General features: G+C 33.6%; 2 protein-coding genes across 2 annotated transcripts; both read right to left on the bottom strand.

The window, feature by feature from the left end:
* Window positions 1–3,179: 3,179 nt before the first annotated feature.
* On the bottom strand, window positions 3,180–12,527 carry LOC109803771 (EPIDERMAL PATTERNING FACTOR-like protein 3). Its single transcript, XM_020365444.3, has 3 exons — window positions 6,185–12,527; window positions 5,704–5,786; window positions 3,180–5,626 (listed from the first exon to the last, which is right to left on the bottom strand). The coding sequence occupies exons 1-3, from the start codon at window positions 6,294–6,296 to the stop codon at window positions 5,393–5,395; spliced, it is 429 nt and encodes a 142-aa protein (XP_020221033.2). The 5' UTR covers window positions 6,297–12,527; the 3' UTR covers window positions 3,180–5,392.
* Window positions 12,528–12,664: 137 nt separating this feature from the next.
* LOC109804233 (IQ domain-containing protein IQM1) lies at window positions 12,665–16,739 on the bottom strand. Its single transcript, XM_020366026.3, has 9 exons — window positions 16,435–16,739; window positions 15,504–16,011; window positions 15,080–15,194; window positions 14,898–14,963; window positions 14,717–14,805; window positions 14,497–14,584; window positions 13,994–14,224; window positions 13,574–13,675; window positions 12,665–13,452 (listed from the first exon to the last, which is right to left on the bottom strand). The coding sequence occupies exons 2-9, from the start codon at window positions 15,944–15,946 to the stop codon at window positions 13,003–13,005; spliced, it is 1,584 nt and encodes a 527-aa protein (XP_020221615.1). The 5' UTR covers window positions 15,947–16,011; window positions 16,435–16,739; the 3' UTR covers window positions 12,665–13,002.
* Window positions 16,740–19,226: the final 2,487 nt, after the last annotated feature.

Raw genomic sequence — 19,226 nt, 5'->3', positions numbered from 1 at the left:
CCTCCACGATTTAAAACTGATTTCACGCATGTGGACAAATCTGTTTTTAATCACAATTCTTTTAATGCTTTAAATACAAAGGGCACTAAATCTGGAGAACCATCTCATATGATGACGGGTCCGTTGGAGGCACATACAAGTGGCGTCGTTATTGCTGAGGCTACTAGGGTTGGTAATAACGTGGGCCCTACTATTAAAGGTCATGACAAAACCTTTAAACAACCACGTCACTCACCGTATGGCGGCCCACGTGATATGGTTTTGAAATGCAGGTCACCCAGCCCTGTTAAAGGTGATATTCCTCATGAGATAGGAGGCGGGGAACCCAATGTGCATGATAAGCCTAAAAGCTTGGGATTTACGTTATCTGCGGGAGTTGAGATGGGGCCCATGCTGCATGCAAATTACGTGACACTTAGGGAAAAGCAACATACGAACCCAACACCTGTGCTTGGGATGCCACGTTCTCCTACAGGTCCTCACAAACCTTGCCCTCCAGTTTGGGATGCGGGAGGGTCAACTGGTTTACACTCTTTACCATGAGACTGGGGGGATGGATCACTGCAGCTTTCAAAGGATGATGATGAGATGGTGGAGGAGACCCTTGATAGGTCGAGGTCGGGGATAGTTACTTGACGGTGAACTGGCTCCCTTGCTCTTTGCTTCTATCTTTTATCAATTTAATAATGATAGCTATGGACTGTAAAATTTTGGCTTGGAATGTTCGTGGTGCCTCAGGCAAGAGAAATCGCTCTCACATCAGGGATAATTTACGGAAGTATAGTCCTGATCTTGTTTTCCTCTTTGAAGTGCACGTCCAATTTACACGGGTTCGTCGTTTTTGGGATATCTTGGGCTATCAGGTGGTTGAAATTCAGGAGGCTAGAGGGCACGCAGGGGGTATATGGGTTCTTCAGTTGTCATCTTCAGTTTTCACTTTTAAGAATGTTAACTCTACGAACCAAGTTGTTTCTATTAAAGTGTCTAAAGGGTCTCACATTTGGATATGTTCAGGGGTGTATCCGAGTCCGAATCCTACGGAGAGGGTGCGTCTTTGGGATTATCTTTGCTCACTCCGCGCTTCTTTTCACCTTCCTTGGGTTCTATTTGGTGACTTTAATGAAACTCTTCTTCCCTCTAATCAACGTGGAGGCCTGTTTTCTCATAGTCGAGCTGCGTTGTTTGGCCGCATGATTGATGAGTGTGATCTCTTAACACTTGATCAAGTGGGAGGTCGGTTTACGTGGCATAGAATGGCTACTGGGCAGGGGCCAATTCACAAGCAGTTGGATCGAGTTTTGGGGGACATTCAATGGCGTATGAAGTTTCCGGAGGCGATAGTGGAGGTACTTTCGCGACGACATTCTGATCATAATCCCCTCCTATTGAGGTGTGGTGGCTACCCTTTTCGAAGGGGTGATCGTCCCTTTAGATTTGAAGTTGCATGGTGTACTCATGAAGGGTATGTTGAGGTGGTACGCAAGGCTTGGGAAAGAGGGAATGGGGATGTGGCTAAATCCCTAGATTATGTTCGTCAGGATTCTATGGTTTTCAACAAAGAGGTTTTTGGCAACACTCATACTCGAAAGAAGGCATTGGAGAGCAGGCTACGTGGTATTGAAAGGACTCTTGAGCGAGTGGATTCTTTACGTCTACTCCATAATTACCATGAACTCTCTGTGAGTATGAACTCACTCTATTTCAGGAGGAAACCATATGGTTTCAAAAGTCCAGGGAAGATTGGATCCGTTTTGGCAATAAAAATACCAGGTTTTTTCATACACAAACAGTGATACGGCGAAAGAAAGGGAAGATACATGGGCATTTCTTGGATTCGGGGGTGTGGAGTACTGATGAAGAACAATTAGAAGGAGCGACAGTTAAGTATTTCAAGGATCTTTTTGGCACATCAGAGAATGTAGTCTCCACACCACTTACACCGCACCTGCTTCGTCTTCCTGATAGTCTTATCTCTCAACTAGGGGAAGTTCCGACGATGGAAGAGGTCCATTCGGCTCTGCTGAGTATGCCCTCTTATAAGGCACCGGGCCCTGATGGCTTTCAAGCCTTTTTCTATAAAATGTATTGGGATCAGATTGGTAGTGAAATTTGGAAGTTGGTTCGTGATGCTTTTGTTACAGGTTCTTTCGACCCGCAAATATCAAATATTTTGGTCACACTTATTCTTAAGTGTGAGGATCCTAAAAGGCTCAAAGATTTTCGACCCATTAGCTTATGTAATGTAATTCATAAACTCATGTCTAAAGTTCTTGTTATTCGTTTGCGCCCTTGGTTGAATGAGCTAGTGAGCCCTTTGTAGACTATTTTTATTTCAGGACGGAGCCCCGTGGATAATGCTATAGTTCTACAGGAGATAATTCATTCAATGAAGAAGTTGAGGAAAATGAAGGGCAATGTGGTGTATAAGCTTGATATTGAGAAGGCATATGACAAAGTGGAATGGAGTTTCGTGGGACAAGTACTTAATGAGTTTGGCTTTCGTCCGAATATTGTTCGGTTAGTGATGCATAGCCTTTCTTCCCCTTCTATATCTGTGTTGTGGAATGGGAAGAAGACGTCATCTTTCTTTCCCAAAAGAGGGCTTCGCCAAGGTGACCCCCTATCACTGTATCTGTTTGTGTTATGTTTGGAAAAATTAGGGGCAATGATTACGGGTGCAGTGCAGGAAGGAAGGTGGGAGCCATTTAGATTGCCACAAGGAGGGCCTTCTATTTCCCACTTATTTTTTGTTGATGATATTTTACTATTTGTTAAGGCTAAGCCCTCCCAGGTGCGGTTTATGGTTGATTTGTTATAGCGTTTCTCAGTAGTTTCAGGTTTGCATTTTAATCCTGAAAAATCTAAAGGTCACGTATCGGCTGGTGTACCACCTCAAGTAAAGCATAATTTAGTAGATATTACTCATATTCGGTTAACGGGTAATCTAGGAAGGTATTTGGGCTTTCGCATGGTGCATGGTAGGGTGACGTCGGCTCATTTTGATTACATTATCGACAAGGTATCACAACTACTAGCTTCTTGGAAGGGAAAACTGTTAAATCGAGCTGGTAGGGTAACATTGGTTAACTCTGTTGTGGTTGCTATTCCTTCTTATACAATGCAGTTTCAGTGGTTGCCGCAAACAATTTGTGATGCGCTTGATAGGGAGGCACGTCAGTTTATCTGGAGTGGGGATGGTACACGTAAGCTCCACCTTGCACGTTGGGATATAGTTACGAGAGCACGACGGCATGGTGGTCTAGGTGTCCCGGATTGCTCGTTTACAAAACATAGCTCTTCTGGGAAAGTTATTATGGGATGTGGGTCATCGTGAGGACAAGATATGGGTGCAGTTCGTTCTAAATAAATACCCTGGTGCTACGTTACAACACCGCCTAGATGTGAAAGGTTCTAATTTTGGAGTGCTTTAGCCAAGACCTATACTCAATTGCATGATGGTTTTCAACTATAGCTGGGTGCCGGACACGTACGGTTCTGGTATGATGTTTGGTAAGGCAACTTGGCGCTTTGTTTAGATGTCCCTTATGTGCATTTTCGAGATGTGAATCTTCAGGTATGTGAGGTATTGCAATAGGGGAAGTGGAACTTGAACATTCTTCATACCCCTATACTTGATACTTTACGTCAACGTATTGAAGGGCTTAGCATGACCTTTCATCATTCCTTACCAGATGTTTGGGTCTGGAACGGAGCACTGTCAGGGAGATATACGGCTTATGAGGGGTATGAGTGGCTATTGGCATGGGAGGATGGCATCCATGACTCGGTGTGGGGTTGGATTTGGCGGCTCAAGATACTAGAGAATCTAAAATTATTTTTGTGGCAGCTAACCCATGAGTGCATCCCTTCTACTCAGTTTCTCGTCTCACGTCACATGGGTTTAGACACCTTGTGTCAATGTTGTCATAAAACAGTTGAGGATGCATTTCATATTTTCTTTGGTTGTGATGTAACTGTGTTGCTATGGCAGTCTGTGTTCCCTGGTTTGGTTCTACCACAATGGGGTACAATCAATTGGTTCTTATGGTTGAAAGCTAACATTGACGAGTATGGGGTCATGCTTGTTAGCTTATTATGGGAACTTTGGCTGGAACGCAACCGTCGAGTTTTTTCGGGTATAATATCTCCCCCTCATGTTTTGGTTGGTTGTATTTAGGCTATGTCATCTCTGTTTAAAACGTTATGGGGACCACAGGAGAGGGTGGCTCGACAGGAGCGTCACGTTACATGCTTACAAGCTAGCCAAGGGCAAATCACGGTGCATGTGGATGGCAGTGCGCTTGGTAGCCCGGGTCCGGCGGGTTATGGAGGTTTATGTAGAGACAACTTTGGTCGTTGGCTTATGGGTTTTTATGGGGATGCTGGAGTTGGGGAGAATCTCAAAGCGGAGTTATTAGCTATCTTACATGGTATGAAGTTGGCATGGAGAGCTAACTTTCGCAATATACTTTGTGTTTCTGATTCGTTACTGGCAGTCAATTTGGTGTTGGGATCATTGGACGTGTTGCATAAGTATGCTCCTATCATTGCTCACATTAAGGAGTTACTGCAACAATCTTGGAGTGTTTGTGTTTGCCATTCTCTTCAAGAAGGAAACCAAAGTGCAGATTTTTTGTCGAAATTAGGGCCAAATTGTGGTGTTAACCTAGTAGTTTGGATACCATGCCTGAGGGTTTACACCCGTTTGTGACGGCAGATGCAGCTGGAACAGTGTTCCGTAGGATGTAATCTTCCTTTTTTTTCTGTTTGTTTTCTTAGCTTTGACTTACCAAAAAAAAAAAAAAAAATTTCGATGAAACGTACAAAATAACGGTTGTAAAGCCAAGTGTAATATCTAATACAAATTCTTTTATCCAAAGGAAAATCAGCCAATCAGCAACCAAAAACACGTTGAGGTAAGGTCGTAAACTAAAGAAATTGTCTAATATTTGTGAATTTTATTCAAACAAGATTTAAATAATTAAGTAAAATTTTATAAATTTTAAATAATAATTTCAATTATTAAATTTATTTTTAATTTTTATATATTATTTTCCCTTTATATTTATTTTTTCTAGAAAAGCTAAAAGACAAAATTTATTTAAAATTATAAAATAAAAATAATACATAAACACTAAAAGAAAACATTTTTAACCAGATACAAGAAAGTAAATAGATATTTAAACCATTATAAAATAGATATTTCAATCATCTAAGCTCAATAAATCACCAAAGTGATTCTAACGATAAAGATTAAAGTAGCATGTACAAATCCTAAACTCTGGATAAACAGCATGTATTAACCCAAAACTTTCTCAGGTTGTAACCAAGCATCCAAATTTCAAGGCTATAAACACCATGGCTAGGTAGAATTTTACACACAAACGTATAATTATGGGTTGAAGTAAGAATTGCCACATTTGCATTTCCATCCTTCGGGCTCGTAATTGGCGTACTGAGCCCCAAGAAGATCATTGTTGGTAGGAATTTGAATGGGGTCGCAGGGAATGCAGCCTCCACATTTGTGCTCACACCTTGGTGGTGTTGATCCTAGTCTACTCAGTCCTCTGAATGAATCTTTGTACCCATTAGCCTTTGCTTTCAATATTCTCTTTCTCTCATTAACCTTTAACACAAACATATATAATAATAATAATCATGTCATGTCTCTAACAAGAAGATTATTCAAAAACACAATGGTACCTGTGCAGGGTCAAAGGCATGTCTCGAGACATCTTGCATTATGGTTGTCTCATCAGCTACTTTAGCAGTGTGTTTCAAATGTGCTGTTGGTAACCACCAAAAGGTGAAAAAAGACAATGCTTCATTAGAGAGTGAGAGTGGGAAATGGGATTCATATGCTACTAATTGTGGGTTTGGAGTGACTGTAACGTGATCCAAACTCGCATTAATGACATGTTTGGAAGTTCATTGAAAACGAAGAAATCATGTGTGAGAAAGGAAAACTATAATTATTAACTTCTAAAAATCACATTTGGGATATGAAAGCTGTAACTATTGGATTCTAGAAATCACATGATGTTATGAAAGTTATAACTATTAGTAAAAAAATCATATGTAAAACGTGGAACGAAACACGCTATAAATGAAATAATATGTTGATAACATGATGTGGAAATAAGAAGTGATTAGTGATAACGTTTGTGTTGATGAGATGGCTGACCTTGTTGAGTGGAAGGATCAATGAGAAACAAAGGCTTGGTTTTCACGCAAACCAAACAAGAGAGTAGAACTGAAGCCATTAGAATAATGTAGCACATTCTTCTTGTCTTCATGGTTATGCAAAAGAGAATATAGATAGATATCCACAATAGGGCAAAGCACTAGCAGAGTTTTGGGTTGGCGAATCACACTCCCTTGACCCTTGTAAATATTACTCTTATTGAACAAGATTGGTGCAACGTGTCACAAAAAGAACAAAGTGTAGACACAAAGATTTACTCGATTATTATATATATATATACTTCCATTCTTTTTCTGTTGCATGCTCTTTATTAATTTATTTACCTTGGCTGAGCAATGTTTGTTGAGTCTCACTTTCTCTCAGACAGATGGAAAACAGGTTGGCATTTCTCAACATTTTGTTTTGACAAGTGACTTGTCTATAGAGAGACAGATATAGGAGTAATCCAGAAAGCTATAAAATTTGTTTCAATACAAAATGTGTTTATTGACTCTAATATATTTGGATATCTATCACTTTCTCTTTTTTTTTTCTTCCTATTTACTTTCGAGAGTGTTTGTACCAGTGTTTTAAAACCCGGACCGACCCGGCCGGTCGGACCGGTTGGACCGGGAACCGGTGGTCTAGCCGGTCCGAATATGAAATTGGATCGGTTATGCAGTCGACCCATTTCAAATCAGATTGAACCGGTCAATTTTCCGGTTCAACCGGTGAACCGATGGGTCAAACCGGTTCAACCACTTTTTTTTTTTTTTTTAATTTTTTAAGGGACCATAAATCACAAAAATAATAATGAAAATTGAATCTCTTAATGAAAAAACAATGAGTCTTATTAAATATAACAATGACTACTTGTTCTAATATATTTGTTTACAATATATACAACTTAAATAACTTTTATAGTATATTATTAATTTTAAATTATATATTTAATAATGCAATATTTATGTAAATATTACATATATTATTTTCTGATATTAATTGCAAGCATATTATATATGTACATATTATTTATATTTTTAATTTGTATTAATATACCGTTTAACATGTAATTTTTTTATGTATTTTTTATAAAATAAAAATAAAAATAATTTGAAATAAGATAGAAAAATTAAAATTTAAAATAAGATATGAATTTATTAAAATTTATAAGTATAAAATATATTTAATATGAATACTTTTAAAAAAAAAAATCAACTTTTGACCCACTAACTCAGTACCTTAACCAGTTCGATGACCGGTCCGGTTTTTAAAACTATGGTATGTATTCGTAGGAGTGCCAAAAATATTTTTCATGCATTCATAATGTAAAACTATGATATGATATACCACATCATAAAAAACTTTATAATAAAATTTTATGGGATAATACAAGAATCTTGCCCTATCAGTTACATATTTTAATAAAATGTTAAAAATGAATATAATATAAGAATTTATCCACTAAATAATAACTGCGGCAGGTGGACCTGATTCAGATTCGTTGTTAATTGATTATAACTGGGATGCAATGTCCCTAGAATATGAAAGTAAAAATATGCAGAAAGCGTTAGACTGCCTAGACTGCAGAGCCACTAAAAATTTTCATTTTAACAGTCTGAATTGACTTCCCATACCAACTCTTGTTCCTCGGTTAAACACATTATTATTATTATTATTATCTATCAAAATATTATTATTAGTTTTTCTTTGTAAAATATTATATTATATATTATATATAATATTAACAAAAGTAAACGGGAGTGTAATTCAACTTTCTAAAAATCTAAAAATGAGTTTGTAAAATAATTGTTATTTTTCACTTATATCCATCAATATTATCATCCTCAATCTGGTAGGCAACTTGATCAAAATATTAGATTAATGGATTAGAGATAGAATCACTTAGTCTCGAATTGATTTGCATGACATAATCTATATTAAAAAATTATAAATATTTGACAATATATAAAATTCATGTTTTAAAAAAATATTATAAATAGGTAAAAATATATTATAAGATTTTTATGAATAGAGATATTAAAATTCTCAACAATATTGTGTAATATGACCAGAACTATGTGATAAATGAGGGATATATATATATCGGGTCAATCAAACTTGAGTCAATAGTTTTAGGCTAAACCCGTTAAGTTATATCGAGTCATTAACTAGCTCGAACTAATTAAGTGATCGATTTTTGAGTCAATCAATTGGACCAACTAGTCTAAACTAAATCTGATAACATTAATATAAACTTGTATGATCATATGATTAATTAATATGAAATTTTCACTGCACTCTCTTACATCAAAGACTGAAAAATCAAACATAAAATTTATGAGACTAAATACCTACAAATAAATTAATAGAGACTCAAAACCAAATCTCATGACAAGTCTAAAAACAATAATAAATAATCGTTAAAGATAATTTTTGATAATGTACTAGATTCAAGTATACTTTTCAGTTTTCATGGTAATAGGAATACAAAAGAAATCTGGAGTGGACAAGTATGATTTAAGTCATAATTGTAAGTACCCGAAAGTGGAACAAATGATGCCATGTAGGCAAGTGCGACTGGACCAAGACTAATTAAATGGGAAATTAGAGCAACAGAGGCAGAATGGAATGCAACATTTCATGGTTAAGTCCATTTCATAGAGGTTGGTAGATGGGGAACAGGAATCATGCAGCGAATCTGCCCTTATTGAATCACTAATGACGGTCAAAGCTGCGTTGGAGAAGAGCAATATTCATTCATGATACTTTTGATTAAAGTGAATATGAATGAATGTGACAGTATATATTTATTACTTATCCCAATCTGTACCTTTGTTGACTCACTCAAATTGTTTGCGCAGTCACCGTTTTAAGTTTAATTTGGCATTAATATAATGTTTGAAATTTCATAAGAACAAACTTGAACTCAAGTCAAGTGTCTATATATGTTGACACCAACCAAAGAGAAGAGTTTACTTTGATTGGACTCGTCATATTCTAGAACATTGTGTTAAAATTAACTTATAAGCCATGCTTCTAAATTGCATTTATAAATTTGTTTTAGCAGCTTGGCTGGTTAGGAAGTTACTAATTTGTTATTCAGTTAACTTCTAATTTGAAATTATTTATGTTTAATCAAAAGTTTTAAGTTTGAATTATGAAAGTAAAACTATAGTAAATACTTAAAAAAAGAGTTTTAATTATCATGAAGATCAATCATTTGAAAAGCAACTACATGCATGTTTAGAATCGCATTGTGTTAGTCAAATTCCATGTCTAAAGATATATTATAGTTTATGATTATTCATGTCTTATATCTATGTCATATGGTTCTCAAGCAGAACCAAACACATGCTAATATTATGATTTTGTTGATCTTGCTAAAGGGTGTCTAAAATTCTTAACTAACTTGAGCTTTATGACAACATGAATTTATATTTATATGGTAGTACAAATTGCATTTTTTGACACGCACATGATGGTGTCATCATATTGATTAGGCAAAAGGAGAGTCATGGGAAGGGAAGAAAAGGTGTACCTTGTCTCCAATTTCTATAAGTCGCCTTGAAAGACAAAAGCCAGCAACACAAGTATCAAAAATCCAGAACTCACTCACTCACTCACCCCAACAACAGAAGAGTGATGAGTGCATAAATACTCTGATAGTGATGGTTGCAGAGTACTGTTGTAGGAAGAAAGGATGGTGCAGATTGTGCATTACCCAAGTTATCTTTGTGTGCCCTGAAATAAGATTTTGGGTTGTGGTCCCTCTTCTCTTCTGCTGCAGCTATATTGTATATAGTCTGCACACACAGTGCACTCTGGGCAACGATTACCATATCAGTGCAGCCTGGGAAAAGCTGAAAGGGATATGGCCCCTACAAAATTGGTGTGCTACCCCAAAATTAGTTATCACTGTTCATGTTGTACCACCCAAAATCAAAGAATGATAACCCTAGACCAAGACCAATTACACTTTTATTAACTTTGGCCATTTTCTTTTCGGTGATTGAGTGATTTGATTATTCGCTCCTGAATTGTCTTTCACCAATTTATATCCGATCAAAACCCAAACACTTTCACCAAATTATAAAACAGTAATTAATATTAAAAAAAAAGTTTCATAAACAGGTTCAATAATCAGCAAACTTCATCCCTTATAACCTGGAAATTAAATAAAGATGACTAAACAAAATCGTATTTAAATAGCCCACTATTTTAGCAAATTCTAACTTTTTTTTATATATAATATGTTAGTGGTATGATGAAATATTAATCCATTTCATTAATTGTTAATCTCAATTAAAAAATTTAATTAATCATCTTAGTGATGTCTCTTTTTTTTTTTTTTTAGAAGTGATTGTAAATTTGATCCAATTTGATGATTTGATAAATTCAATACTCATTGAAAACATTATATTGGTTCAGACTATCATATCAGTTCAGATTTAAAAATTAGAATTTTAGTTGGTTCGGTTTGAATTTTGAATTTTGATTTTCACTAGTTGAACCAAATCGTTTTGTTGATTAATTTAATATATTATTATTATTATTATTAATTTATTATATTTATTTTGGATTATCAAATTTTGACTATTAATATATAAGAGATAAAGAAGGGATAAGTGATCCATTAAATCTAGCTTTTTTTCATTTAAAACTGACATATTCATTTAGTATCAAAGGATAAAAATGAAGCCCAAGTTTTTTATTTGTTTCATTATGAATATCTTTCATTTCATGAAAGTTGGATATCAATTAAATATTTGAGTTTTTGTAGGGTTGGTCATAATCATTTGAGATATTTTACTCCGTATATGATGTTAAGGATGACATATAGATTTGTGGATTGTGATATCGGACAAATTTAAGTTTTAATTTAATAATTTTTATTACTTTTTAAGTTTGCAATTTTAAATGGTTTAGTAGTACTTTATAATGTTAATAAACATGTTTATAATATTGAATGTTTATATAGAAATATATTTTACAAGTTGTCTAATGTGATTTCTTTAACAAATAAATCTAATAAATAAACTAATTCAAATCAAATATGATTTGATCTGATTGATTCAAATTTATGAATGAAAAAAAAAATATATATATATATATATATAACTATTCTAATTTGGGATTAAACCATTTTAATCCGATTAAAGTTGATCAAATTGAATAAACATATGTTTTAAATCCAATCCTTACTACTCCAATATTTCTAATCATATTTTTTTCATTCATAAAACCCTATTTTGTCTTCTCCGTAATTCTATCCTATTTGATCTATGATTCAAACATAGGTCCATTTTTGCATAAACCCATATTCTAGTTCTAGATACAAACAATGGGATTTGGGATCATGGGATGCTAGATTGACTTTCATCTCATGGGATAGGCTATGAGACAACATGCAAAGCAGTCGCTATTTTATATATATATATATATTTTTTTTTCGACTAAAAGAACAACGGGCTTGCGAAGGTGGTGTTGGACTAAGGGCACCTACAAAAAAAAAAGACAAAAAAGGACTAGAAGGGTATACGTGAAAAGCAAGTGCAAAACAAAACAATATTATTCTCACGAATTTTTATGCAAAATTGGATTAAAAAAAAATGCCGAGAGTGTCACTCTTTTTTTTTTTTTTGCTCAAAAATTTCTTTGCATACCAAATCAAAGAATTAACATTTTTTTTAAAATTTCTTTCACACCTTTTATTATAAATAAAACTAAACAAGTGAAAGTGACTCTTTCTTTTCTCACTCAAGATACTGCTGCAAAATTGTGTGAGAAGAGATAAAGCTTAGGAGAAAAGCATATTTTATTTAATAAACCAGATCAATTAACAAATTAAAATTATATCGGGGTTGGAAACTAATAAGCTTTATAATGCACCAAAAACAAAAAGAAACAAGTCTAAAACAAGGTATTCTAACTTGAATGGAATGCAAAACTTCAAATCCAAAATAAAACTAACTTCATTTCAGTCATAACCTAAAACTCGAGTTGATTTCAGATCAATATATTTTTAACTACAATGAATGCAATACATTAGCGAAAATAACATTTTAAGCCTCGAAATTCATTTTTACCATAAAATAATAAAAATTAGTTTTAGTGCATTGTTTGAAGTCAATATATACCTTTCTATCTAAAACTTTTACTATTGGAAAATCATTTTGATTTCAAATCACTCTAAGTTCAATCTGATAAACCCACTTTGAATCGTGATCATATATAGTATTATTGTTAATTCATTTAATAAATTTAAAATTCTATATAATTACTAATATGATTAAATAACATATGAACACATTATTAAATAAGATATTGGGTTTAAATTTATTGATAGAAAAATCTTGATTCATAGTAGAAATCTTACAAAAGATAAACTATACTTTTTAATAGAGACTAATTATCAATAAAACCAATTAATATTTTATAGACAAAAAAAAAATAGTTACAAACAATAAAAGCTAGAAGTACAAACAAGATTGTTATTTTATTCATAGCTGAAATTTTTTAATAGACAAAAATGATCTCATTTTCAATTAGAGATTTTGTACCCGCCCTACTTACAATGAAGAATCAAAATGTTGAATGATAAGAAAACTAGAGAGAAATAGGGTTAATAGTTAATGCAAATGCAACCCAAGAATAAAGAAATGAACAAATTGTAAAACCAAAGCAGAAGCTAGAGAGAGAGAGAAAGAGAGTTAAGTCTCTCTGGTCTCATCTCAAGTCAAGTGTCAGCATAGTTGACACAAGTTTTGTGACTAAGGGGACACGTGTATATATACATGGTCCGAGACTTGGTTATCTTAACTTGCAGAAGGAATTGAGGGTCTTGGGCTGGGCAAGCCCATGTAAGCCAGCCTGGGAGACATCCTAACTTTTGGGCTGGGCCTGGGCGAGGGGATTGGGCCGTAGCTATACGGGCGTGCGGAAGCGGGCCTTGGCGAGAGGTTAACCTGCTCCAACGCCCTTGATTGGAGGTGCTCAGGGTAGTCACGCACACAGCCGATCCTGGGCCCAGCCCCAGTGGACCACTTGCATGATAGCCTCTTGGACACGTCAAACACCTTCTTTTCAATGTCTTTATGGGCCTTCGCATTAATGGTGATGCCATTGTTGTTGACATTAGTGGAAGCTGCTGAGCCCGATTGAGAAGAAGATAGAGAGGGACCCTTATTCAGTTGTTGTGATTCATTAATCTCACTAAATGAAATGGACCCAACAATTGAAGGTGCATCATCATCTATGGCACATTTCTGCAAGGAAAGAAACCAGTACAACAACCATATCAGCTGATTTATTCTTCCACAACCAATTTTTTTTTTTTTTTTTTTTTTTAAATAACTTCACTTGGATGAAAAAAAAAAAAAAACTTACCTTGACATTAGAAAGGTCCACGTTGTGCTCGTCAAGAAAGCTTATGAATTCTTTGAAGTTCTCTTCCGTGGGGTGATAGTGACCGCTGTATGGCCAAATAGCCTGCATTATTTATCAACACTTTGTGTAAGGGCCATTGCTTATGCATCAATAATTTGAGTACATGATAAATGACTTTATTTCCTTTGAAGAGATGTAACGTGTAAAGTGAAAAAGCAAAAGTGGGTCTATCCTTTTGAATTAAAGTATGGAAAAAATAAATAAAAAAAACAACTTGGATACAATATCATACATATTGATACGTAAGTTTGGTTCTTAAATTAAGTATATATGTCATAAACTCAATCCCATTCAAATCATGGATAGATATATATCAGAAACTTTATCTGAATATAGATATTATATGTGTGATATAATTACCTCAAGTACACCTTGTTGAGCAACTAATCTGCCTGCAGCTGTTGTAGCAGCACCAGCTAGAAAGCTAGAGTGTTGAAATGAACCTTTCTGCTTGCGTCCTACATACAAGGACCTTGTGGTGCTAAGAACGAATATCCATTTGGACTTTCCATCAGTATCCACAAGCCCCCCATTCTGTCTGTATACCAGCTTCCCGTTTTCAACAATTACTTCGTACTCTTCCCTTTCTTTCTGCAATGGTAACAACAAAGACAAACATTAGATTATACATTATGAGATGGTTTATACTTTGAGAAAATAGATGATACTCTGATATTACACTATCATCTAATTACAAACTACTATCATTTATAGTAAGTTGTTGATTTTTATATCAACCGAGTTTGTCTGATTAATTAACAGTGTAAAATTATTTTACAGTGTCGGTGCATGACTATTAACCTCTTATATTTTATAAGTATATAGTAATTACAGTTTTACAAATGTGAGGTTGAATAACTTACTGGTCCAAGATATTTGATGCACTGGCGTTGAAGGGTGGTTCTTGGGCATTTCTCGAGATTTATTTCTTTACCATCTCCAACATCCAACCTGCATATCATAAATGTACTAAGTTAACCATCCAGATCCTTAACTGCTATAGTTTTTACCAGCTTCGAGATGATTATATTTATAGTAAATAAGAAGATGTAGATTATTAGATATCTTAGAATAAGAGTTTACCAGTAGAAAAATGGTTGTGTGCTTTGGCTTTCAAACCAAATATCATAATACATGTGCAAATTGTGTCCATACCGATGACGAGGGTCAATCTGTGCATAAAACAAGAAGGATTAGACTATAAACTAAAGTGTAACACAATTTCAAGACTAAGTAAGACTTGATGGAATAATGGATAACTTACAGCTTCAAGCCAATGTTGCAGGGCTAATTTTTGAGCCTTATCATCCTTGGACAAACCTTTTCCAACCTGTAAAAGAAACCATTAGCAATGACAATATGCCAAATAAAATAGCATGAACAAGAAAACTAACGAATTTACTTTAATTAATTAGAGAAAGTTGAATTTCAATGAAATATGCATACCTTAGCAGCTCTTGTCCTTGCTCTTGACCATCTTGACACAGCAGTTTCTTGTTTCTCCACATCAAAGAATGAAACAGAACTCCTTTTAAGAGCAGCAAAATCTAGTGCCTTCCACCTACATCAATTAAATGTCATAATCAATTAGTAAGACACGTAGCATACCCTTAACTGAAAACCCAAATATAAAATATGAATTTGAACCCTCTCATATCAATCAAAATTAGAGTTTTACTTTGATAAATAATGCAAACTTTTATTACGTATGTTACTGAAGTGTATTTACATCTAAGTTTTGTATTGCCATTATTTGTATCATAAGGTTGTTAGTTTTCATTTCTGTGTCTTGTAACATGACATTGTGATGTAACTTGCTAACATGAAAGGATCCTAATCTTAAAAAACATTGCTTCTGATTGAGACTTACCAGAGTTCTTCCACCACAACAGCACAATCTGCAAGGTTTCTTCTAGTACGGTAACTCTTGTACACCTTTTGAAGTTTAGTTGCTGCAGCATCAAGCTCACTAACTGGTCTTGGTGAAGAGAAAACCACTTCTTTAGGCAGAGAAAGAACAGGCACTGGCTTATGCTGCAATTGTTCACTTTCCTTTGACCCCATGATCTCCATATCTTTAATGCATGAAAGGTTCCTTTCAAGGATCATGTGTTCGGGTCTACAATCATTCAACTTGCTTGAACCCTTTGACAACGCAGAAGTGGTTTCAGATTCTCTTTTCTTGAAGCTACCTGCTCTCAGAATCACTGCCCCATCTTTGGAACCAAAGGCCAAGTTCAAAGACAGACCAAAGAATGAATGTCTAACGATTTCTTCCCAGGCTGATGAGAGTAAAGAAAGTGATAATCCCATAGAGATGTAGATCCCCCACAACACTTCAACTTGTTTCAACAAAACTATCACTTAATTTCTTAGTCCTGCCCATGTAATAATAATACACATGTTAGTGTTCATTAGATACACATGCAACAAATCTACCATAGAAATTTTATAAAACTCCCCATTTTGTAGAGATAATTTCATTCCATAATTGTTCTTGTTTCAAGTATCTTTCGAAAAACAGAATCTGTCGCAACAAAATCACGACAAGAAAGTAGACTTTCTTTCTTTGTGTTTTTCTTTTTTTTGCAAAAATCAAATGAAGAAAATGATGCATAATCATACAAGTATAACTCTAGTTATCCATCATCCCTTAGTCCATCTTTCTTTAACCATGCAACCCCGTGAATGAAACAAGTTTGGTTTTGATAGGGGCACCATGGATATATTTATGTGACAAACAACATCTACATCACCAAAAGCAACAGATAAAATCTAACATGGATGATCAACCAACCTACCTTTGTGTATGAAGATACCTCTTTGTGTTTGGTATATAAGAATGGAAGTCCTGGTCCAAGATGAAACACTACGAAGAAATTAAGATGGGAATATGTTAGTGTGTTCCTTTGCTTATATATAAGCTACGAGGAAGACAAAATTCCACACAGGCTGCAGTCTTTCAAATACGTGTCAAAAACAGGAAAAGGAAAGAAAAAAGGGTGGTCTTTGAATTCCACGACGAATCTGCTAACGCAGCTTCGAATGGGAAAATAAAGGGTGGGTGCTAATGTGGTTCCAAAGTTTAGTTGTGTGATTTTTATGTTTTTTTTTCTTTTTTGTATCTTTTTCCAAAGTCCAACCCACGAGTTATTGGTTTGAGTGGTTCAAACGTTACGGTTTCAAGTCTACACCGTTTTGGGTTTGTATTTTGCAAGGTGGATAGACCCTTATGGAGGATATATATGCTTTTGTTTTTCAATTCTTGTTTTGGGGGCCATAACCATAAGGGTAGAACAACAGATAAAATTAAAATAAAAAAATGTGAAGAAAGAGGGTGAGGCTGCTGGTCAAAGAAAGTAAGCTTCTGCGAGGTTCCATTCAAAAACCTGAATGCTTTTAATCTAATTAACAAACTATAGAGTTAGCTTAGCTCATTAAAAGTAAAAAATAAAAATAAAAAATTAATGATAAACTTTAAGGTGATTACCTTTTTTTAATGATAAATTTTAGGGTTGTGTATGAATTGACCAAAAACAAAAATCTCTCTTTATTTTCATATTTTGGTAAGTAATTATAAAAATGTCGCTTATTTTTCTTATTTTATTTTAAATATTTGTATAAAAATGGTAAAAACAACAGAAATTAGGTTTCAATTATTTTCTAAGATAAAATAAATTATACATTTTTAATATCGTCTATGGAGATGAAAAGTATTTTTCCAAAAGCAAGTAGACAAATTGCGTAGCGACACTACCTAAGAATGATCTTAATCCATGTGACATATTAATTATTCAAGGATTTTTTAATTGAAAAAAATTATATGTAATGTTATATATGATTGATATGCTACAAGTTTAATAAAGCCAAAAATTATATTTGTACATGTTTGATGGGCACACTAAGTCTTCTCGTACTCCTGAGACCGAACGAGAGTTTCGATCAGGTGTTCAGGTGAGGGGGTTGGTACTTGTAAAAGGCACTCCAACGCTCAAGTCAGGACAAGCACAGATATCGATAGTAATTAATGAATAGTGACGTTACTTCGTGACATGAGCTATTTATACTGACATTTATGGATCTTGACTCCCATGGGCCCTGCAACATGCTTCCCGTATTAGGTAATACGCCCTAATCGATTTATCGGTGTAATTAACCCTTAATTATTGATTAAGGGTAATGCTTGAGTGTAGGCCGATCCTGGTAGCCGATTGGGTGTCGGCCACCAAATCCGGCCATTCAACGGTCAATAGGGTTTCGACTATGCGGTAGCCGAACACCTCTACCCGTACAATATTATATGATTTTTTATATTTGACTAAGGTTTCAATATGTTGAATTTATTAATTCCGTTATAGGAATTAAAATTGATATATGCATAAGAATGCAAGTATCTTTATTAGTTGCTCTACTGTGTTTAAGAGCTTTTGTTTGTCATATTAGCTTTTTAACTTTTGGTTAGGTATATAAATGTAATAACTCAATAAAATTTTCAAACAATATTTAATATTATGAAACATTACATAACAATATTATTTCAGCATATTATATCAATCCAAAAAAAAAAACAAGTTATAAATTAACCATTAAGTGATAAGATTACCAAAATTATTAAAATAAATTCTATAAATTTATATTAATAATATAATGTATTAGACATGTAAAAATCTTATATATAAGAGTAATATTATATTTTATTATATCGTTTTATTACTGTATATTTCTGAAGAAAATATTAAGTAAGAAGTGAATATATTTTATGCATGTTTGCTTTAGCGTCATTTATCACTATAACAAAAGAATTTTTAGTAGCATTTAATATTGTGTTTAGTTATAATAAAAATTATTACAAAATATTTTACTAATATTTTTATATTAGTCATTGTATACAGTGTCGATAAAATATTTATTGGTAATTATTTTGCATGTTGTTAAAGACTCTTATAACGATCAAGAAAAATATGATTCTTTTTTATATTTTTTATTGGCATTTATAATAACCATTAATATTAGTTTTAAATATATAACTTATATATTAATTTTTTATTATTATCACTAAAAATTTAAGAAATTATTTCAAGCTTTTATGCTCTCCACTTATATACTTTTTAAAAATCTTATTTTTAGTTAATGAGACTTGAATTTTTTCAAATACATTCTCTCACGTTCAAGACTATTAGATTCGGTGTGTGTATTAGTGATAAATGACTCTTTTTAAAGTAGATCTAGAATAATTTTGATACTATTTTAGAATAATGGATTATAGGTCCAACTCAATCTTACAAAACTGATTTGTAAAATAAGGATTCTTTTATATTTATATATTTTTTAATTATTTTATTTTTATTAAACTTAAATTTTTCTCAGTAAAATAAATTAAAAGCTACCCTTTACATTTTTATCAATTATTTTCAATAACTACTCCTATAAATATATTTTTTAAAATTATTATTTATTATTTATTAATATTTTTATTAAATAATAAAATAAAAATAATTAATTTATTATCATCAAATAATTATTACTAATAATAAATTTTTGCCTCTTCTCGCGTCATAACTTTAGCGTCATTTGCGCCTACTCCTAGTACCAT

The sequence above is a fragment of the Cajanus cajan genome, chromosome 1 (genome assembly GCF_000230855.2).
Source record: "Cajanus cajan strain Asha chromosome 1, NIPB_CcT2T_4, whole genome shotgun sequence".
In the NCBI taxonomy this organism is placed as follows: Eukaryota; Viridiplantae; Streptophyta; class Magnoliopsida; order Fabales; family Fabaceae; genus Cajanus; species Cajanus cajan.
Note: the sequence above shows the minus strand (reverse complement) of the source record. Positions and strands in the feature narration are given on the sequence as shown.